Source organism: Lithobates pipiens, unplaced genomic scaffold, assembly GCF_037356315.1.
Source record: "Lithobates pipiens isolate NorthernLeopardFrog02 unplaced genomic scaffold, aLitPip1_a1.2 Scaffold_28, whole genome shotgun sequence".
In the NCBI taxonomy this organism is placed as follows: Eukaryota; Metazoa; Chordata; class Amphibia; order Anura; family Ranidae; genus Lithobates; species Lithobates pipiens.
The window spans coordinates 16,478,706-16,502,624 of NW_027507789.1; the positions used below are offsets into that span (position 1 = coordinate 16,478,706).

At 44.7% G+C, this 23,919-nt stretch overlaps 1 protein-coding gene across 1 annotated transcript in view; it reads right to left on the bottom strand.

Annotated features, from left to right (window-relative positions):
• ABCC3 (ATP binding cassette subfamily C member 3) overlaps nucleotides 1-23,919 on the bottom strand; it is a 117,490-nt gene that overhangs the window by 46,316 nt on the left and 47,255 nt on the right. The window contains exons 2-10 of the mRNA XM_077458775.1: nucleotides 21,113-21,289; nucleotides 17,275-17,400; nucleotides 15,448-15,585; nucleotides 15,046-15,168; nucleotides 14,900-14,961; nucleotides 11,891-12,019; nucleotides 7,540-7,758; nucleotides 4,153-4,330; nucleotides 1,980-2,141 (exon numbers count right to left, since the gene is read on the bottom strand). Of these exons, the coding sequence (XP_077314901.1) occupies nucleotides 1,980-2,141; nucleotides 4,153-4,330; nucleotides 7,540-7,758; nucleotides 11,891-12,019; nucleotides 14,900-14,961; nucleotides 15,046-15,168; nucleotides 15,448-15,585; nucleotides 17,275-17,400; nucleotides 21,113-21,289 (1,314 nt within the window). The remainder of the gene's footprint in view (nucleotides 1-1,979; nucleotides 2,142-4,152; nucleotides 4,331-7,539; nucleotides 7,759-11,890; nucleotides 12,020-14,899; nucleotides 14,962-15,045; nucleotides 15,169-15,447; nucleotides 15,586-17,274; nucleotides 17,401-21,112; nucleotides 21,290-23,919) is intronic.

A 23,919-nucleotide genomic window follows, 5' to 3' on the forward strand; every position in this document is an offset into this window, starting at 1 on the left:
GTATACTTTGTGTAGCTGAAACTTGATGTGCAGGCCAGTCAAGTTCCTCCACCTCAAATTCGCTCATCCATGTCTTTATGGACCTTACTTTGTCCACTGGTGTGCTGGAACCCGAAGGGGCCATCCCAAAACTGTTCTCACAAAGTTGGGAGCGTGAAATTGTCCAACATGTCTTGGTATGCTGATGACTTAAGAGTTCCCTTCACTGGAACTTTAAGCCCCATACACACTATCAGTTGTTCTGCTGAGGTTTGTTTCTATTAAAAAAGATTTATATATATATATATATATATATATATATATATATATATATATATATATACACACACACACACACACACACACACACACACAGTATATATATATAATTTTTTTTTAATAGAAACAAAACAGCACGCTTTGTCTGAACCCCTGAAGAAGGAAGTACACATATCATAAAAAGAAACAAATAGTTTTTGTGCTTTCCGAAACACGTAGAGGTTTTTTTTTTTGCTGCAACCACAGTTCATTCTTGGCCCGAGGTCTTTAGATGTATAGTTTGCTGCAGCATTCAGCAGCTGTATTTCTATATTTATAACATTGTTACCATGAATGGTTTTAAATGTCTCTATTGTTATATATCTAAATAAAATGTATATTTTTTTATATATTTTTTACTAATTTTCTATTCATCCTGTGTTGGTTCCCTGCCCATACTATCCCGTGGGGCATCCTCCTCCTTCCAATATTTCTTTTAGATGTGGTAGGGACCCTCAGGATAAGCTCTCAAATAGTTTATTTTCCAAAAATGTTCTATTCAATAGAACTCAGGGGCCAAGCCCCACCCCTGAAAAACAACCCCACACCATAATCCCCCCCCCCCTCCGCCAAATGATTTGGATCTGTAGACAAAGCAAGGTTCATAAAGACATGGATTAGCAAATGTGGGGTGGAAGAACTTAAAGTGGAGGGTCACCCTGAAAAAAAAAATACATTAAAAATTAGAAAAAAATCATTAAAAAAAATGAATTTTTTTTTATTTTTTTACTTACCAGAAATGCCTGTTGCTAGGCACATCATCCTAATCTGCCTCTTCCTCCTCCGCGGAGATCTTCTTTCTTCTCTCCTCCGTGCGGTGTCTTCTGGGTAATGAGTTGCACTGTGTTCTGGGAACTGTGTGTCCCAGAACACAGCGCGTCCCATTCACAAAGCGCTGTGGGACTCGCGCATGCGCAGCAGGAAACGAGCAGTGAAGCCGCAAGGCTCCACTGCCTGTTTCCCTTAGCCAAAATGGCGGCGCCGGGACCCGAGACCGAGTGACGAGTGTTTGCAGCTGCTGACTTCAAACATTTTTTTTGAAAACCGGCCCTCCTCTTTAACTGGCCTGCACAGAGTCCTGACATCAACCGAATAGAACACCTTTGGGATGAATTACAGCAGAGACTGCGAGCCAGGCCTTCTCGTCCAACATCAGTGCCTGACCTCACAAATGCACTTCTGGAAGAATGATCAAACATTCCCATAGACACACTCCTAAACCTTGTGGACGGCCTTCCCAGAAGAGTTGAAGCTGTTATAGCTGCAAAGGGTGGGCCAACTCAATATTGAACCCTACGGACTAAGACTGGGAGGTCATTAAAGTGCATGTTCATCCCAATACTTTTGGTAATATAGTGTATATTTGACGTGTATACTTGAATCTTGGTGTGCTTTGTGTAATTCTTCCAAATCTGTGCAGTGATCCACTGTGAGACTTTCTTCCTGTAATAAAGACCGCTCACTGCTGCTCTCTTTCCTTGTGCAGGCTGACCGGTCTTTTCCCCACCCCCAGCCTGTAGTGGGCTGAGCCTGCTGGGCCCCTCCCACAGCTCTGCTATTTGTAGCACAGTCATGATGTCACTGCGACTTTTACAAAGTAACATTTGCGTTTGCCAAGGCATTTGGTGCACACAACATGGTAACCCCCCCCCCCCCCCCAATCATTGGACCCCAATCATTACCTGCCAAAGGAAATAAAGAGCCAGGCAGATCTGCAGAGGAGCCGACCACAGCATGTTCAGGAAGGTGGTCAGGTCCTGGAATCGCTGAGCGTCCACCGACATCAGATTGACCACTTCGCCGACCGTAGACGAGCGCTTTGCGGCATTCGTGATGACCAGAGACTGCGGACAGAAATACACAGAGGTTCAGCAGACGTTCTGTACTGTTATAAGCCACAAAATACAAAATAATAAGAAAAGGAATGCTAAATGACACATTTCATGGCTGAGCGTGTCAGCAGGGAACATGTCTGACCTTAGAAGTTCTACAAGAAAAGCAACGAGCAGAGAGAGTGACTCTAAAGCATGCCGTAGATTCATCGATTTTCCTTCCTGCCACCACTGGGGGGCGCAGGGAGCTTTCCTGGCTGGCAGAATACAATGAGTACTGCTAGTGACTGTAACCGCTGGCAGTAACCGCATGTATAAAAATCCAACAGGCTGGTTGTACCCAAGTCGATGGATGAATCCACTTGGGTACAATCAGCCTGCCTGTAGATGGACCAAAATGAGTCTGGTCTCTGCCGAACGGGCCAAATTTCAATCTATGTATGCCCGGCTTAATGGTTATCTGCTGAAACCAATACGACCAGTTGAAAGAAAGAAGATGAGACAGGTCCTCTTTATCTGGGTGCCACAAAGTCCCCGACATCTAAGGGTCATCATACATGTTACAATATGACCATACATCATCAGTACAATCTTTAGATATACTTGATCCATGTATGAGGACCTACCCAAACCAGGGGCGGACTGACCATTTGGCCACTAGGGGGCCCCATCAGGGTTGCCAGCCTCAGTAAAACCAGGGACAGTATGTAAAAATCTGTGGTTTTTTTTTTATATCTGTCTCTGAAATGTCCCTTACCGATAACCTTTTGGTCTAAAAATCCAGAGATTATAGCTGCCCCACCTCTCCACTACCTTCTCAGCCAATAGAAACATGTCTGTGTATACTGTGTAATTGTATACTGTGTGTGTGTGTGTATACTGTGTGGCCCCATAATCTCCTATTGCCCGGGGGCCCCATGAGTTGTCAGTCCGCCCCTGACCTGAACCACATCCAATCTGTATCCAGTCAAGGAGATCTAAAGGGGACCACACACTATTCAAATTGGTTGTACAAACTCCTCTAGATCTACTATCAACTATGTAGTGCAAGTACCCCCTTAAAGGGGCGTTCTAGACTTTGTGACTTCACTGCCCGTTTCCTTTTGCGCATGCGCGAGCCGCGCGGCGCTTTGTGAATGGCCCCGTTGTTTCCTGGGACACACGCATGTCCCAGAAGACAACGGGGCTGCTCGAAGAAGAGGAGGAATTGAAGAAACAGCGCAGCGGAATAGGAAGAGGCAGATTAGGAAGATTGCCTAGCAACAGGGGTTTCTGGCATTTCTTTTTTTAGATTTTTTTAAGAATATTAATGTATTTTTTTTTTTTTTTTTTTAGGGTGGCCCTCCACTTTAATTTCATAATAATTACAAGGACTGTTTAGGTTTATATTGCAGTCTTAGCAAATCTAAATGAGATTGTACAGAGATTGTATAGTGTATGGCCAGTTTAGAGAGGATTGTATAATTCAACTTCAGTGTATACCTTCAAGCCTTGAGCTTCTTAATTACAAACAATACATTATAACGGGGCAATGACTCAATACAGAGCCTTCCCTGTGTCTCTCCTGTTATACAGCTCCTCCATACAGAGTGAGACTCCATTACTAAGTCTGAAGTAATATCTCAGTATGTCCTGCACATGGATTCAAACAGGAGCCTGCTCTGTATATACATCCAGCGTTCCTATTCCTGGAGGCCTGTGTAGGCACTGCCTCTGTCAGCCTGCTTGGAAATTTCAGCTGATGTGTAGTGATGATAACATTGCAATAGAATAACTCACAGCACAGTGAAAAAGGAATGTCAGCAATTTTCAGTGGTTATCTAAACCAGTGATGGTGAACTTTGGCACCCCAGATGTTCTGGAACTACATTTCCCACGATGCTCTGGCACTCTGCAGTGTAGTTGAGCATCATGGGAAATGTAGTTCCAAAACATCTGAAGTGCCAAGGTTCACAGTCACTGATCTATCTATAAGTTGTCGATTTAAACAGTGCTCGTTAACATGAAGGTGCTCGCTGCTCACCTTTCGGTATATGATCCCGGTGATGGCGCTTCTCAGCCGCATTCCGGTGACGAAGCAATACTGGAAGTGCTGGTGAAGGATGAGCGTTTGGGCAACGGAGGAAAGAAACATCAGTGCAGCGATGCTGAATCCCCACCAGGCCGGTGCACTGGGGTCTTTGATGAAATGTATCAGGATGCTAAAGAGAAAGAGATCCACACAGAGATCACAATTGGGGGGAGATTTACTAAAACAGGAGCACTCAGAATTGAGTGCAGCTGTGCAAGGCACCCAATCAGCTTCTAACTTCAGCTTGTTCAGTTAAGCTTTGATAATAAAACCTGGAAGCTGATTGGTTTCTATGAGGAAGTGAACCTTAGAAAATAAACCTCAAAATATCTTACATCTATAAAGGAAATAACATAATACAAGTATTACAATATAAAGGGTCATGATGGAAGAATGGTTCCCACTAGTGCTAAACTTCACCTTGTAGAGATCTAACTAGGCCAGAAAGGCAAACCTAGGAGACATACATGTGTGGAAAAATACCATTGTATGATATATATATATATATATATATATATATATATATATATATATATATATATATATATATATATATATATAATGTAAAAGTAAATAAATGTTATGTTTTTATTTAAATATAACATTTTATTTAAATAATTTATTTATTGTATTATTATTTATTTAAATAATTGTATATGATTTTATTTTAATAATAATAAAAATATATAAATATATATATATATATATATTTATTTAAAATACAAAATACATATATTACAAAAATATATATAACATTTATATATATATATATATATATATATATATATACATACATATATATATATATATATATATATATATATACACACACACACACACATACACACGTATATATTAATTAAAATCATATATATTTATTTTTAGACACACACTCACACACACACATTATATATATATATATATATATATATATATATATATATATATATATATATATACATATACATACACACTGTGTGTAATATTTATATGTTTATAGTTTTTTTTTTTTGTAAATTCTGTTTATTCGTTTTTTAAAAGAAAACAATGTACAATATAGAGCCTCTGGGCATTCTCCAGCTCACATAAACAATACTTAAGGACACAAAAAAAGAAAAAACAAAACAGAACGCAGTTAGTCACCAAAAACAGCCAGTGCTAACCTTGACCTATAATTGCTCAACTTACTTGATAGGAGGAGTAATAGTCTAAGGGTTTGTATGTCACACATAGTCTTATCCAGATGGTAAAGGAGTCAGAGGGAGCATAGTATGGTCTGTGTCATGGGTTACCCCAAGTGATTATTTAGAAACTGTCAAGCAAAATCAATATGGCCTGAACCATACAGCAGATGGCATCCACCAACTAAATGGAGTACAATTACTGAGTGGCATTAGTTGAATCGGACTTTATCCAAATGTTCCAAACTTTGTCAAACTTGCCTACACAACCCCTGGAAAAGTACGTTGCTTTATATAGGGGAATGGCTGAATTTACCAAGGCCTTCCAGAAGTTAAAGGAGGGACCCTCCGATTGTTTCCATTTCAGAAGTATTGCTTTTCTGGTGTAAAAAAAGTAATAAACCCATAAGGGGCTTAGTTACTCGGCGGTGAGCTAAAGTACTCACCAGGCCCAGGAAGCATAACGAGATGGTCTGTTGAACGGAGATTGTTAGTTCTAAAGTGGACAACCCCACCCCAGAAAGACGGGAGTTAAGGGCAGGACCACATCATGTGTTGAAATTCCGCTACACCGCCACCACACCTCCAACAATGAGGATATGTCCCTGGGTAGATTCTGTTTAGTCTTTGTGGTAGGCCCGGTGAACTAGTTTGAATTGTATTAGGCGGTCTTTGCTACCAACTGTAAAAATGGATATTCCCACATATATTCCCAGTCCTCTGTATCCATCTGCCACATTTAGCATATAGTGCACCCAGCCCGAAATGGACCGAAGGTAAAAGTGCCCTATAAATGGCAGATAGAGGCTTATCGGACTGATCATCACACAATTGGGATTCTAAATTGGATTGATAAAGTGTGATAGGTTGGGAGCCGAATGAGCGGAGCAGAGATGACGGAGTTGTAAATACCTAAAGAAACATTGATTCGGTAGCCCATATTTTTAAGTGCATACAATATATGCTCTATAATTTTAATTCCCTAAGTTGCCCATGGGTCTATTATAGATTGGAACTCTGGGAGCAGTGGGTGGAGCCATAACGGAGTGGCAGGGGACCACCTATTGGGGTCCTCCCGGTGTTTACACGCTTGCTGTTGCCATACATTAATAACTGCTTTCATTGAAAGTGTAAGAGGGTGCTGGGCTTTCCACTGTATAATGCGTTCCTCAACGACTCATAGAACCCAAGTAAGGCCACCTCTAGTACCACTACCACCGAAGCATTAGTGTCATTGGAGGTTACCCAATTAAGGGCATGTGAGAGAAGAGCAGCAATAAAACATTTTTGAAGACCAGGAAAGGCTAAACCCCCCCTGTGTCCATGGTCTCCACACTTTGTATATAGGTAATAGAAGGTTATGACCCCTGGCAGTTTTTTTTGTTCATCTGTGTCCCATTGGGGGGGATTTCCCTTCACTTCCTGTCCTATAGCCACAAAAGGAAGTGAGAGAAAATATTTCTAAAGTGAGGGGATCTCAGATTGTCACCAGAACTAGTGTCCCCATCGGAAGATTTCCCCTCTTTTCCTGTTCTGGTGACAACCCAAAATTTGGGATTTTCTTTCACTGTCGGTGAGAACAGTACACAGGACAAATAGAGAGGGAGAATCTCCCCAACAAGGACACAGACAGCAATAAAAAAAAACAGACAGATGTTCTATTCCCTCTCTTCGATTCAAAAGTAAAAAAAAAAAAGCTTTGCCGTTCGGCTAGTCTTGTGATTTAGATACCCTTGCCAGGCAGAACAGATTGGTTGATGACCCATACTTCCTCACTGAAGTTAGGCAATCCAACTTCGTCATTGCCCTGAACCGAACCCCCCCCCCCCCCCTCCCAAGAAGGAGAATCACTGAGGTCATCACTCTCTTATTCTGCATTTTCTTCCTGTCAGCAAGCTCCCATTGTTAGACTGAAAGCCCCTGCATAATACAATAGAGCTCTCTGAGTGGCTCAATTAGCTACCCTACAATTTCTCAGTCTACTTACAGAGGATTGTAGGAAGCCATTATAAAGACAGATTCAAGTACTTCTGATATCTATGTTTAAAATCTGAGCTGCTTTGCTTCATGATGCAGTCGTCTATTCAGTAATTATGCCAATCCATAAATTCTGCCCTGGCCGTTGGAAAGGAGCACCTCGATTCCAGAGGAACCTTACCTTAATAACTGGGGATTGACGAATGACAGGAGATCCTGGAAAAGCTTGAACACGGACCCGATTAAAAAGAACGGCCCAAACGCCCTGATCAGAACTTTCAGGAAGGATGGATTTCTCTTCTTCTTCTTGTCGACGATCAGAACGTCAGACTCTGTTGGTTTTTCGCTCACGTGGTTCATTTCCGCTTCTTGAGCTTTGGTGAATTGCACTTCACTACTCCTGGAAGGTCAAAGAAGGTGTAGACGGGTCAACTATGATGGTCACTGTGAGCACTATATGGACACAAAAGGTTCTACAAAACATTGACTGATGGATCTAAATGCTGAAGGTTGGGTGAGGATATCCCAGGTACAGCTTGCACCATAAGAGTCCACGTAGGTAAACTAGTGAATGCCACGGAATTAGACTGGCTTTATGGCGGTGGATCAGCCTTTCTTAACCTTTCCAACACAGAGGAACCCTTAAAATAACTTTTTGGCCTCAGGGAACCCCTGCTAAAAAATACTATATTCACAACTCATGTACATTAGTGTGATGGTCAGTGGGGAAAATGAACCTTACACTTGTGGTCATTCAGAAGAATTACCCCCATACAGATAGCTAAAATAAAAAATTGTGTCAGTGGGAATGTATCTGAGAAAAAAAAAAATGTTAATTGCTCAAGGAACCCCTGGCAACCTCTGGAGGAACCCTAGTTGAGAATCTCTGCACTGGACAATAAATAACTGACTCTCTACATTTATCTCCTGTGTGTAGATATAATTATGTCATCATAGTATATGGGTAGGGATGAGCCGAACACCCCCCTGTTCGGTTCGCACCAGAACCTGCGAACAGACCTAAACTTCGTGTGAACTTTAGAACCCTATTAAAGTCTATGGGACTCGAACATTCACAATCTAAAGGCTCATTTTAAAGGGTAATATGCAGGTTACTGTCCTAAAAAGTGTTTGGGGACCCGGGTCCTGCCCCAGGGGACATGGATCAATGCAAAAAGAAGTTTTAAAAACGGCCGTTTTTTCAGGAGCAGTGATTTTAATAATGATTAAAGTGAAACAATAAAAGTGTAATAGTCCTTTAAATTTCGTAGCTGGGGGGTATCTATAGTATGCCTGTAAAGGGGCGCATGTTTCTGGGGCTTAGAACTGTCCCTGCACAAAGTGTCATTTGTGCAGGAAAAAAAGTCTTTTAAAATCACTTGCGGCTAAATTGTCGGCTCCCCGTAATACAGAGAACACTCAATGAGTGTTCTCTGTATTAGCCGACAATTCATTCATTCATTGATAAAAAAAAAAAAAAAAAAGCGTGGGGGTTCCCCTAAATTCAATTACCAGGCCCTTCAGGTCTGACATGGATATTAAGGGGAACCCCGTGTCAAATAAAAAAAAAAATGACGTGGGGGTCCCCCTAAATATCCATACCAGACCCTTCAGGTCTGATATGGATATTAAGGGGAACCCCGCATCTAATTTAAAAAAAAATTGACGTGGGGGTCCCCCTAAAAATCCATATCAGACCCTTTATCCGAGCACGCAACCTGGCAGGCCACAGGAAAAGAGGGGGGGACGAGAGAGCGGCCCCCCCTCCCTCCTGAACCGTACCAGGCCACATACCCTCAACATTGGGAGGATGCTTTGGGGGTCTGTGACCCCTCAAAGCACCTTGTCCCCATGTTGATGAGGACAAGGGCCTCATCCTCACAACCCTGGCCGTTGGTTGTGAGGGTCTGCGGGCGGGGGGCTTATCAGAATCTGGAAGCCCCCTTTAACAAGGGGACCCCCAGATCCCGCCCCCCCCCTGTTTGAAATGGTAAGGGGGTACAAAAGTACCCCTACCATTTCACAAAGAAAGTGTCAAAATGGTTAAATAAGACAAACACACTTTTGAAAAATTCCTTTATTAAAAATGAAAAAAAATAAAAAAAAAAAGATTCCAGCGGTGCTAATCCACTCTTGCTATCCAGCGACGGATCTCCGGGGTCCAGCGATGGATGATCATATCCAGCGACGGGGGATCTCTCAGTCCAGCGCTGTCCATACATCCTTCTTCTGTCTCCACCCTGGAGACACTGCAGAGAGCCCAGCGCTGACGTTTCTTATATTAGGAGGGCGGGGCCACCCGTCACCTGACCCCGCCCCTCTGACGCTGGAGAGGGAAGCCAGGGGTTCCCCAGTGACGTGTGGGTGACCCCGCCCTCTGATGTAACGCAGGTTTCCGTTACATCAGAGGGGGCGGGGTCACCCAAACGTCACTGGGGAACCCCTGGCTTCCCTCTCCAGCGTCAGAGGGGCGGGGTCAGGTGACGGGTGGCCCCGCTCTCCTAATATAAGAAACGTCAGCGCTGGGATCTCCACAGTGTCTCCGGAGTGGAGACAGAAGAAGGATGTATGGACAGCGCTGGACTGAGAGATCCCCCGTCGCTGGATATGATCATCCATCGCTGGACCCCAGAGATCCATCGCTGGATAGCAAGAGTGGATTAGCACCGCTGGAATCTTTTTTTTATTTTTTTCATTTTTAATAAAGGAATTTTTCAAAAGTGTGTTTGTCTTATTTAACCATTTTGACACTTTCTTTGTGAAATGGTAGGGGTACTTTTGTACCCCCTTACCATTTCAAACAGGGGGGGGGCCGGGATCTGGGGGTCCCCTTGTTAAAGGGGGCTTCCAGATTCTGATAAGCCCCCCGCCCGCAGACCCTCACAACCAACGGCCAGGGTTGTGAGAATGAGGCCCTTGTCCTCATCAACATGGGGACAAGGTGCTTTGAGGGGTCACAGACCCCCAAAGCATCCTCCCAATGTTGAGGGTATGTGGCCTGGTACGGTTCAGGAGGGAGGGGGGGCCGCTCTCTCGTCGCCCCCTCTTTTCCTGCGGCCTGCCAGGTTGCGTGCTCGGATAAAGGGTCTGATATGGATTTTTAGGGGGACCCCCACGTCAATTTTTTTTTTAATTTGATGCGGGGTTCCCCTTAATATCCATATCAGACCTGAAGGGTCTGGTATGGATATTTAGGGGGACCCGCACATCTATTTTTTTTTTAAATTTGACACGGGTTTCCCCTTAATATCCATGTCAGACCTGAAGGGCCTGGTAATTGAATTTAGGGGAACCCCCACGCTTTTTTTTTTTTTTTTTTTTTAATCAATGAATGAATGAATTGTCGGCTAATACAGAGAACACTCATTGAGTGTTCTCTGTATTACGGAGACCCGACAATTTAGCCGCAAGTGATTTTAAAAGACTTTTTTTCCTGCACAAATGACACTTTGTGCAGGGACAGTTCTAAGCACCAGAAACATGCGCCCCTTCACAGGCATACTATAGACACCCCCCAGCTACGAAATTTAAAGGAATATTACACTTTTATTGTTTCACTTTAATCATTATTAAAATCACTGCTCCTGAAAAAACGGCCGTTTTTAAAACTTTTTTTTTGCATTGATCCATGTCCCCTGGGGCAGGACCCTGGTCCCCAAACACTTTTTAGGACAGTAACTTGCATATTACCCTTTAAAATGAGCACTTTAGATTTCTCCCATAGACTTGTATAGGGTGTTCCGGCTTTCGAATTTGCTGCGAACAGCCCAAATTGTTCACTGTTCGCTGAACAGGCGAACAGGCAATGTTCGAGCCGAACATGAGTTTGACTCGAACTCGAAGCTCATCCCTATATATGGGTCTTCAGAGATCCATCCCGACTGGTATTTGCAGGTCTGTAGACTCAGACACCAGGGTCATAGTTTACATGGGGTTGGTCTGAGGTGGAACCACAAACCCTGGCAGCATATTTTGGGTTGTGCAACAAAACTTGACCATCTGGTGGAAGAGCTGAGAATGAAGGATCATTCATTACTACGGTGGGCCATCGTCCCTTTTTATGCATAGAAAGTACCTAAAATAAAATGTGGGCCGCGACTTTTAAAGCAGCGTCAAAAATCCCGTCCACATTCTATTTTGGGTTTTCTCTGACTCTGACCATCTAGATTCTAGAGGAAACCACCAAAACTAAAGAAAGAATATACAAGTTCCATGGAGATGGTGTCCTTGCCGGCATTTATGCCTACAAACCTAGCACTGCAAGACCCAGGGCCGGCGCTAACACTAGGCCAACTAGGCAGCCACCCAGGGCGCAGCCACTGCATGTCCAAACAATGCCGAATGACAGCTTTTCATCCTCTCTCTCCCACAGGCATTCAGCAGCTGCATGAGGGAAATGGAGGAGATCGGTTTCTCTATATGCCTCCCCCCTCTTATCCAGGTCCTGCTGCCCCGCTGTGATCTTCCGGCCCCCCTTCACCGCCCTCAGATAAAATCCACACTCTTTGTACTCTTCAGCCTCCATAAATTACCTTAACTTGGTCTTTTCTATGTCCCACTCTTTGATCAGTTTAGACACAGCTACTATGGATTTGTCATCTTCATTCAACGACCAAAGGTCTTTGTCTTCCAGAGGCCTCTTATAGCCCAATATCGCCATCCTGGGAACACAAAGAAGAACGTTCTCAGTTTCAGCACGAAGAGTCACAACACAAACTAAGTAATAAGATTAAGAACATTCATTCATAGAAAACAAAATATTTAATTCTGTAGTCCGAGATAGACCTCTCGGACTACAGACGGCACAGTGGTGTAGACCACTGTACAGGGCAGCACAGTGGTGTAGTGGTGTAGTGGTTAGCACTCTCACCTATCAGTAAAAAGGGTCGCTGGTTCAAATCCCAACCATGACACTACCTGCCTGGAGTTTGCATGTTCTCCCTGTGCCTGTGTGGGTTTCCTCCGGGTACTCCGGTTTCCTCCCACACTCCAAAGACATGCAGGTAGGTCAATTGGCTTCTGTCCAAAATTGGCCCTAGTATATGAATGGGGACCTTGGATTGTGGGCTCCCTGAGGGCAGGGACCAATGTGAGTGTTCAATGTACAGGGATAGGGGTAGACACTCACTCAGGTTGCACTGGATGGACTAGTGTCTTTATTCAACCTTACTAACTATGAAACTATGAAACCTCACACACTTAAATTTTCTCCAGGACTCATTAACTGGCCCATTACTTGGAGGAGGAGGTAAGTAGCTCATTGTGTAAAACAGAACCTTGTGTCACCCAAGTCAGAGGGGTCTGGGGCCAAAGTGAAATAAGAGGTATCCTCCCAACCACCTCAGGAAGGGTAATACGTGGGAGGAAAAAAAAATTGGTGGGAAAAAGCCCCTGTCCCTACCTAAAAGAGGACCTATTCCATACAACTTCTGATTTTTTTAATAGAAACATACATTTTTAGCATTATATTTTAGTTTTAGATCAGTAGCAGTAACCTGGACAGGTGCCTCTTGAGCAGCCTTTCCCAACATTTTCAACACAGAGGGACCCTTGAAATAACTTTCTGGTCTCAGGGAACCCCTCCTAAAAGTTACCATATCAACAAATTCATGATATAGGGACAGTAGGAATAATGCTCCTCACACCTGTGATCATTACTCCCTTATATATAGCTAAAAACATCAATGGTGTTAGTGGAAACGTATCTGACGTGCAGAAATTGCTCAAGGAACCCCTAACAATCTCTGGAGGAACCCTAGGATTCCATGGGACCCTGGTTGAGAAATCCTGCTCTAGAGAATGTTCAGTCTGATAGGACAATGCCACCAATGGGTGAGGACTGTACCTGTCTGTGGGTGCTCTGTCTTGGGTTGATCACTGGCAAAAAGATGTCTCAGCCCCAACAATTCCAGATAAGAACTACATTGCCCTTCAACGTGTAGACATTATTATGTAATGCAACCAACACCTCTCTAAAAATTATTTTCAGGGCTGTTTTAAGGCTTATGTAAGTCCAAATGAAGAATGAGGCATCAGCCAACCACCATTGTATAACAGTATTTGATTTTTACCAAATTTTCTGTTTGTGCTCATTTCTACTTCCTGCATTTAATTTTTAAATCAAATATACACCATATTACCAAAAGTATTGGGACACCTGCCTTTATACGCACATGAACGCTCCAATTCATCCCAAAGGTGTTCTATCGGGTTGAGGTCAGGACTCTGTGCAGGCCAGTCAAGTTCCTCAACCCCAAACTCGTTCATGCATGTCTTGCTTTGTGCACTGGTCCAAATCATTTGGTGGAGAGGGGATTATGGTGTGGGGTTGTTTTTCAGGGGTTGGGCTTGGCCCCTTAGTTCCAGTGAAGGGAACTCTTAAGGCGTCGGCATACCAAGACATTTTAGACAATTTTATGCTCCCAACTTTGTGGGAACAGTTTGGAGATGGCCCCTTCCTGTTGCAACATGACTGCGCACCAGTGCACAAACAGATCAATAAAGACACGGATAAGCGAGTTTGGGGTGGAGGAACTTGACTGGCCTGACCTCAACCTGACAGAACACCTTTGGAATGAATTGGAGCGGAGACTGCGAGCTAGGCCTTCTCATCCAACACCAGTTCCTGATCTCACAAATCATTCTGGAAGAATGGTCAAACATTCCCATAGACACACTCCTAAACCTTGTGAACAGCCTTCCCAGAAGGCAGGGGCGTCGGTAGAAGGTCGCTAGGGGTGGCTGAAGCCCCGAATGTGGCCCAGAGTCTCTGCCACGTATTTTAAAATGATTACCCCTGAGTCCCCCATGAAAGCGCTGGGATGCATGACATCATGATACGCACGGCCGGCCCCTGCCTTCAAAAATCATCAGCCGGCGGGAGACAAAGCACGCGCATTCGTCACACTAGGCAGTGCGAGCCGGGCACGCAGCCAGCCAGACTCGAGGAGGAGGTCTGGGACCCGGAGCCGGAGGTCACGGTGAGGCGAGGGCCGGGAGTCGAAGGATAGGCACTGCCTGCCACTAACTAGTCTGCAGCATGAGCCCAGGCCACGCGGCGCCACGCACTGGACTTGAAGTTAAGCACACCAGAAGGGCAGAACTGAATGTTACACTCTGATTGTGGCCTTGTCGGGTGGAAAAGCCGCGCACTTGAGTATTTGATCAGTACAGGCTCCTGTCTGGTCTAGTCTCTCATCAATCATACCTGCTGCCAGTGGTGGACCGTGTGGTCATCATGCTTCAGGAGATGGGCACACTAGCGCACTACAGGTAACTTATATGCAATTGCACGCATGGAGAAAAGGCTGATGTGACGGGTTTGAAGCTGTTATAGCTGCAAAGGGTGGGCCAACTCAATATTGAACCCTACGGACTAAGACTGGGATGCTTTAAAGTTCATGTGCGTGTAAAGGCAGGCGTCCCAATACTTTTGCTAATACAGTATAATCTCATTGATCTCATACACTGGAAGAAGAGCAAGAAAACACGTTATACAGAGTTTTTCTTTAGATATTTTGTTACATTCACGTTTCACTTACTTTGTGAACCACCAAAATGTCAATCTTGAGAGGAAGCCGGCATCATACTCCGGACAAGGATTCTGCGGAAGGGTGGTGGAGAAGAACTGTTCAGTTTAGTTGTTAATGTAATATTTAAATGTTTCTATTAAAGACGGAGTACTCACACAGTCGGAGGAGACGGGGGAGAAGAAGGGGCGAGCTTCCTTAAAACAAGACAGGATGAGCGCCAACACCAGAAGGGTGAAATAAATAAAGAAGGTGGTGAAGCGGAATCGGTCCGACACGGCCTGAAGACGAGACAAAACGGGGAGAGAAAATGTTATTTAAAGCAGAACTCCGAGTGAATGGAAAAAAAAATATATAATATATATATATATATATATATATATATATATATATATATATATATATATATAAATATCTTTCCAGTGGGTCTCCCTGGGGGTTAAATGCTGATTTTTGTCAAGGGTACCAGAAAAAAAAAAAAAGCAGTCACTGCCGTACTGAGTACTGAAAGACAGTCCTGATTGGATAAAACCCCATCCAACGCCTTGCGATCCAATTACCTGATTTACGGAGGACATGACCTTCGACCGGAAAGGAACAATGGCGCAAAGTGTGGCCAAAAACCAGAAAATGATGAGAATGCCGGAAGATTGGACGCCTTTCAGCCTCTCATAATGGATAAGAATCGTCGCTGCGATCTGAGGGAAAATAAATGACGACCAAGAGTTAAAGCGTTTGTTACCCCAACACTTCATATTTCTGATATGTGCCTGCTGTACCATGTACTTGTATGATCATGTATCCTGTTCTCTTTGTATTAATTCCTTTGTGTTAAATCCCTGGTATTCCCGCCAGTCCCTCCGCTTTCCTATTACAAACTGACCACACTAAGCACCGTGGTCAGTTCTCTAGCTATGCTGGCAACTCCGTGCACTCTCCTCCAATGATAAGACTTGTCCTAACACGCTCCCGCCCCCCCATGCACAGCCATTCACTGGTAAGCTCACTTCAGCTGGTGTGTTACTGTTTCTCCTCCCCCCAGCTCTTAAGCAGCTGAGAACAGAGGGAATGGGATCACTTATAAAAAAGGGAAAAGGGAATTTATAATGTTTTTTTTTTAATATCTATATGTTTTGCCTTTCATTTCTATTTTAAACTAAATTAGTTGTTTTACAAGGTGGTGATCGTTTACAATCACTTTAAATATTGCATAAGGTTATAGGTACTGAACACAGTGATATAGTATATATAAGTTATATTATACAGAAGTGACATCACCACTCTCCATATATAGGTTATATTATACAGGAGTGACATCACCGCTCTCCAGATACAAGTTATATTATATAGGAGTGACATCACTGCTCTCCAGATATAAGATATATTATACAGGAGTGACATCACCGCTCTCCAGATATAAGATATATTATACAGGAGTGACATCACCGCTCTCCAGATATAAGATATATTATACAGGAGTGACATCACCACTCTCCAGATATGTTATATTATATAGGAGTGACATCATCGCTCTCCAGATACAAGATATATTATACAGGAGTGACATCACTGCTCTCCAGATATAAGATATATCATACAGGAGTGACATCACTGCTCTCCATATACAAGTTATATTACACAGGAGTGACATCACTACTCTCCAGATATTTTATATTATATAGGAGTGACATCACCGCTCTCCAGATATAAGATATATTATACAGGAGTGACATCACCGCTCTCCAGATATAAGATATATTATACAGGAGTGACATCACCACTCTCCAGATATGTTATATTATATAGGAGTGACATCATCGCTCTCCAGATATAAGATATATTATACAGGAGTGACATCACCACTCTCCAGATATAAGATATATCATACAGGAGTGGCATCACTGCTCTCCATATACAAGTTATATTACACAGGAGTGACATCACTACTCTCCAGATATTTTATATTATATAGGAGTGATCATCGCTCTCCAGATATAAGATATATTATACAGAAGTGACATCACTGCTCTCCATATACAAGTTATATTACATAGGAGTGACATCACCGCTCTCCATATATAAGTTATATCATACAGGAGTGACATCACCTCTCTCCAGATACAAGTTATATCATACAGGAGTGACATCACCTCTCTCCAGATACAAGTTATATTATACAGGAGTGACATCACCACTCTCCAGATATAAGTTATGTTATACAGGAGTGACATCACCGCCCTCCAGATACAAGTTATATTATACAGGAGTGACATCACCACTCTCCAGATACAAGTTATATTATACAGGAGTGACATCACCGCTCTCCAGATATAAGTTATGTTATACATGAGTGACATCACTCCTCTCTTATAGTGATCTATACAAACCATTGTGATTCCGACGATTAGAGGTGTAACAAAGAAGACGGGAGGTGGAGCCTCCTCCTGTACAAGTTTATGGAAGGAGTAGAACAGGTCTGCCCAGCACACGCACCAAAGCAAAACGCCAATCAGCTGAAATACACAAACCAATAAATCTTTTATTACATGTTTACATATTCCAGCCACCTCTTCACTGCCTGAAATATGAGACTGTCAGAACTTTTGTATAAAAGGCCATTGTGATCTCCAAAAGCAAATGATTGATGGTGCAGGAACTCCCCACTCCTCTTGTAGGAATTCCTCCCACTGGCAGCCTATTTTAAATCTCAGCTGGTGTGCAGGGGAGGAGGACAATTAAAGTTGGGCTACAGACAGATCATCATCACTGAGACAAAAAATGATGGCTAATCCATATCGTTGTCACCATAACAAGGGGGGAGGGGAAAATGTTTAATGGGGAAACCCTCTTTGGTGACACCTTTCTCCAAGAGGAGAATTCCTATCACTTTATAGAGATTTGCTTTCACTTAGGCAGGCCATAGAGGGCAAATTTTTTCTGTAAACACGGGTTGCAAGAAAATATATTTGCACAATTCCCCCATCAACACAGACAGTGATGACAGGCAAATCCCCCATGCGGAGATAGCTCCCCCTGTCCCCTCTGCCCCCCTGGGAGAAGACAGTGATTATTGCTAGCAGCTATAGCAGCCACTGCCAATAATCCCAAGCACGGTATATCTGGCAGGCTGATTGAACCTAAATTGATCAATCGATCAACTTGGTACATTCAGCCCGCCCATACATGGTTCAAATCTCTGCCGGTTCCTGCTGATCCGGCCAAGATTGAAATCGTTTATGGCCGACCTTACTGTTTCATCTAGAAGAGAGGAAGTGAAGGGAAATCACTTTAATGGGCCACAGACTGGAAATTGTACTGATGAGAAAACAAGCAGACAATAGGAGAGAGAAGAGAGCTGTCCTCTTTGCCCTCTTGCTGCTCCTCTACTGTCCAATCAAAGACTGGGGGTGATGCTGTTTTTTTTAACTGTAATAGAGAAAATGAGGTCATCTTCTTAACCGAGTTGTGTGGTTGAGCTGTACAAATCTCAAGACTTGATGGACAAAAAAAAAAATCTTCTTGAGATAAAAAAAAAAAAAAAACACGTTTAGATGGGCATCTGAACAATCACAGCATACAGGGATGTAGCACCCTATTGTTTAAGCAGGGTTGCTATCAAATTTAGTTGCCAGGTGATAGTTGCCTTGGCCAATTGTTAGGAGATCAATTGATTTCCCCCCTAATTCTGGAGCTGCTGCACTTCTCTCTTCTGTCACTAAGTGGCACTGTAGCTGCTGACATTAGATAAGACAAGGGCATAGCAAGGACAGATTAGGAATGAACAGGGGCGGACTGACCATTGGGCTACTCGGGCACTGCCCGAGGGCCCCATGCCACTAGGGGGCCCCATCAGGGTTGCCAGCCTCAGTAAAACCCAAGATTATAGTTGCCCCATCTCTCCAGTACCTTCTCAGCCAATAGAAACATGTCTGTGTGTACTGTGTGTGTGATATTATACTGTGTGTGTGTTTGTGTATACTATGTGGCCCCATAATCTTTGATTGCCTGGGGGCCCCATAATCTCCTATTGCCCGGGGGCCCCATGAGTTGTCATTCCGCCCCTGGGAATGAATAGGGTGTCTCAGCCAATGGGCAGGGATTTTATTGGCCTGCTGTGAGAGCCTATTTATTTGGGTTTAGTCATTTGACCGGGGTTCTGTGCCACCTGGGCGGCTGTCTGGGTGAACATGTGTTTTATTGCCCCGGGCTGCTAAGCCAGAAATCTAAAGCCTATCCCAGGGGCATCTGGCAGATAGGTAGCGGGCTTGTAGACCAACCAGAAGTAGTGGTTCCACCGTTCAGGGAACCAGTTGTGGTCAGAGGTAGAGAGGAAGCGGTCACCACTAAGGGGCCATCCAATTTGCTACCGGAGACCACCGTTCGTAAGCCAAGGCAAATACCAGATCGGACTTCTTGCCAGCCGGGGACGGTGAAGAAGACGGAAAACCAAGTCAGGGACCCAGCGGGACAGCAGAGGTGACGCTTGCGGAGCATCAGTGAGTGCCAAGCCAGGGACCTAGCATGTTAACCGGGGTGACGCTTGAAGAGTATCTTGTGAGTGCCAAGACAGGAACCCGGCAGGGAAGCGGGGGTGAAGCTTGAGGAAGATACTGAGTGCTAACAGTGGATGTCTAGTGAGAGAGACTGGAAGCTCATTGAGTGAAGATCCACAGTGAGTGATGGTGGGATAAGCTAAGGACTGTTCGTGTTGCAAATCGTTGACTTCAATTACCGTTAGTAACCGCTACAAGGTTGTTGCCATAGGAGACAGCGGTCCTACCTATACAGAAGTGGTGTCTGGCTGGAGGCCTTCATCGGTATAGCGGTCTGTCTATAGGAGTCTGCTAATTATCTTTCCATCTATGTAAGGGTGTCCTGGCCCTAACCCTCTCTTCCCCAGTTCTGTTTAAGAGACAATAAAGCTCTTTGAATTCAAAAAGTGGCTGGCGCCCACCTGTTCATCTTGCATTACACCCGCCATGCCTTGTAGCCCACTCTACACAGAAGGATGTCGGCTGTCCCTGACTCTGGAGGTCACCATTAGGCCTCAATGGGCCCTGGACTTTGTTACAGGGATATACAATGTAATACTGACATAAGAGAACACACACAGGTTGGACCTGATGGACTTGTGTCTTTATTTCAATGTCACCTACTATGTAACTATGTAAAACAAAACAAATCCTTTTGGCAGATAAAACAGCTCTCATATACAATACATTTCATCTGAGTGAGACAAAGACGGGATGGGTGGGGAGGAGAGAGCGCAAGAGAAAGAAAAAGAGAGAAGGTGGGAGAGACAGAGAAGAGGGAAAAGAAAGAGAAGAGGGGAGAAGGTGGGGAAGAGAGAGAAAGAGAAGGGTAGAGAGAGAGAAGAGGAAAGGTGGGAGGGAGTGAAAAGAGAAGGGGGAGAGGAAGAGAAGGGAGGGGGAAAGAAAGAAGAGGGGTGGGGGAAGAGAGAGAGTGGGTGGGGGGGAGCGAGGGTGGTGGAGAGAGAGAGAGCGCAAGAGAGGGTGGGGGGAGAGGGAGAGGAAGATGTAAGAGGTAGAGAAGGGAGGGGAGAGAGAATATAAGGGTGGAGGGAAAGAGAGAGAGGGAGAAGTTTGGTGGGGAGAGAGAGAGCGAGAAGGTGGGTGGGGGTGAGAGGAAGAGGAGAGAGAGAGAAGGTGAGCGGGGGGAGAGAGAGAGAGAAGGTGAGCGGGGGGGAGAGAGAGAGAGAGAAGGTGAGCAGGGGGAGAGAGAGAAGGTGGGCGGGGTGAGAGAGAAGGTGGGCGGGGTGAGAGAGAAGGTGGGCGGGGTGAGAGAGAAGGTGGGTGGGGTGAGAGAGAAGGTGGGCGAGGGGAGAGAGAAGGTGGGCGGGGGGAGAGAGAAGGTGGGCGGGGGGAGAGAGAAGGCGGGCGGGGTTGAGAGAGAAGGTGGGCGGGGGGAGAGAGAAGGTGAGCGGGGGGAGAGAGAAAGTGAGCGGGGGAGAGAGAAAGTGAGCGGGGGGAGAGAGAAGGTGGGCGGGGGAGAGAGAAGGTGGGCGGGGGGAGAGAGAAGGTGAGCGGGGGAGAGAGAAGGTGGGCGGGGGAGAGAGAAAGTGGGCGGGGGGAGAGAGAAGGTGGGCGGGGGGAGAGAGAGAAAAGAGAGAGAGAGGGGGGAGGGGGACAGGAGGGAGAGTGATGGAGGAAGATGGGTGAGAGGGGTGAGAATTGGGGTAAATGGGGGGGGGAGGGGATATCTCACCGTTTTGACCTTGCAGAGCACAGACAGCACAATATATCCTCTTCTGTTATATTTTAAATAAATAATATAAAAAGGAAGTATGGCCCAGAGGTAGATGCAGGGGATCCAGGCGATGATGGTGTTCTGGAAGCATGGCGTCAGATCCGGGGAGTCTGTATAAAGTGTCAGGTTGGCATCCTGAAAGGAAACAAGAAATTTGTACATTTTATAAACTTGAAACGTTGTTCAATGCGAGATTCATTCACAACTAAAAATACTTTTTCCAATAGAGTTTTTATTAGTATAATAATGGTAATCTGTTTCCCAATGTGATGGTGGGGATGCCTGGAAGGAGACATATGACAGGCTTATCCTGTTTTATGTTGGCTGATCACAGTGACAGCCATGGGACTGCAGGAGAAGTCAGCTGAAGTTATATCTCCCCCTCCCCCACCTTTATTTGGGATATTTCCAGTTCAGATGACTTCCAGGAACAATTTCTGCATAAATGTCATTGAAATCTCTGTTCTGGGGTCCTGCAGAGCCCCCCAAATTCCGCTGTACTGGGATGTCAGCGCTGGGTGACACAATATCCCATTAATGAGGAATCGGACGGATCTCAAATTACCTCTCCCTGTCCTCGTTAAAGTAAATGAAGCATTTATCCCGCCGGAGGATGAATGAGCCAATTGTTATATAATGTAAAACAGACCAACTCCGCTATTAATCAATGACCTGAGTCTGAGAACACCGCGCCAAATCCGACGCCGGTATGAAGATCAATACACCATATGCTGGACCAGGACCAGGAGTATTTCAGGAGAGGAGAGTTATAGAGGAAGGAGCAGAGTCATCCAGCAGTGCAGAGTATTTCAGGGCATGAGATTTAACTAGAGGAAGGAGCAGAGACCTCCAGCAGAGTATTGCAGGAGAGGAGTGTTATAGAGGAAGGAGCAGAGACCTCCAGCAGAGTATTGCAGGAGAGGAGTGTTATAGAGGAAGAAGCAGAGTCCTCCAGCAGTGCAGAGTATTTCAGGGCATGAGATTTAGATAGAGGAAGGAGCAGAGACCTCCAGCAGAGTATTGCAGGAGAGGAGAGTTATAGAGGAAGGAGCAGAGTCCTCCAGCAGAGCAGAGTATTTCAGGAGAAGAGAGAGGAAGGAGCAGAGTAGTTCAGGACAGAAGATTAGGACAAAGAAAATATATATATTTTTTATCTCCATAGGTGTGTGCAGCCTATTGCATTAGGGTGTACACCCCAAAGCTAAAAAAATGCATTATTATTATTATTCTGGATTTATATAGCACCAGCAGTTTGCGCAGCGTTTTACAACATGAGGGCAGACAGTTACAATACAATTCAATACAGGAGGGATCGGAGGGCCCTGCTCCTTAGAGCTTACAATCTAGGACATGCTTTTCTCTGCAGCCTCAGCTGCACTGGACAGGGAATGAATGGGAAGTTCTCTGTGCTGTGTGGCTTCCTGTCCATTCACAAACTGAAGCATAGTAAGTGTGTTTACCGTGTTCATTTAAAAAAGGAAGCCGCTGGTAAATGACATATTTACTAGCCCCTTCCCCCACTCTCCATCCTGAAACATCCTCCGCAGCCGCTGAGAGGAGAGGAGGGAAGCCAGCAGCACTGCAGGGTTGGGGGTGGAAACATGGGTGAAACCCCGGGCAGTAAGGGGAAATCGGCACCACACAAAGCAATTATTGTGTGCCCAGGCACACCTGGCACACCCACTGTGCATGTCTATGTTTATATGTCCATTAAGGTCAATGTCACCAGCAACTCAGAAGCGAGTCATAGCAGTAGGAAATCTTGCTCCATCTGACTTGCCGAGTCTGTCTTTCCTGTAGATCAGGGGTCTCCAAATGTTCTAAACAAAGGGCCAGTTTACTGTCCTTCAGACTTTAGGGGGGCCGGACTGTGGCCAGTGGGAATAGAACAGTTTTCTGGCATTAGTGGGAGTAAACAGTGCCCCATCTTTGGTATTCAGGGGATAAAGAGTGCCCCATTGTTGGGGTCAGTGGCAGGATTTATGCTTCATTTCTGGTATCAGAGGGCAGAAATAGTGTCTTATATCAGTAGGATGAATAGTGCCCCAAGGGCCGGATAAAGCCAGGCAAAGGGCCGCATCTGGCCCCCGAGCAGCAGTTTGGAGACCCCTGCTGTAGATGGGCCTCTATGGCTGTCAGAGGGACAGCAGGGTGGTGCGGAGGGACAGCAGGGTGGTGCGGAGGGACAGCAGGGTGGTGCGGAGGGACAGCAGGGTGGTGCGGCGTGACGACAGCGGATTATGGGGCTGTATTTTGTATCTCAGTCTCCATCTTTGGATTATGTAACTCAATTCCAGATAAAATATTTTAATTGTAAATTTCTGGCAGCAGTTTTGGGGAAGTGGAATGTGTACGGCTTCTACAGAAAACCTCAGACCGTACCATCGATCTGCGCAATGATCGGCTCCGCTCATCATTATTCCAATGAGAATATTTTACATAAAATCCAAAGAAAACGGATGAGCAAATGTGACCGCACATCGCAATAAACCCAGAAGGAGAAGTACATGCAAGACTGCAGATTACTGATAAAAAAAAAAAGAGAACATTTGCATAAGAACAATACTCCGAAGGTTTATTAATATCTGCTCAGAGGGACAGTGCCAGTTGTCGTGGTGCCAGAGGTTAAAGGGAAACTCCAACCAGAGGGAAAAAAAACACCATTTAGACTGGAATCAATGGAAGTGCATTACCGTATTTATCAGAGTATAACACGCACACCAAATTTAGGAGGGAAGTTTAAGGAAAAAAACTTACATTTAAAT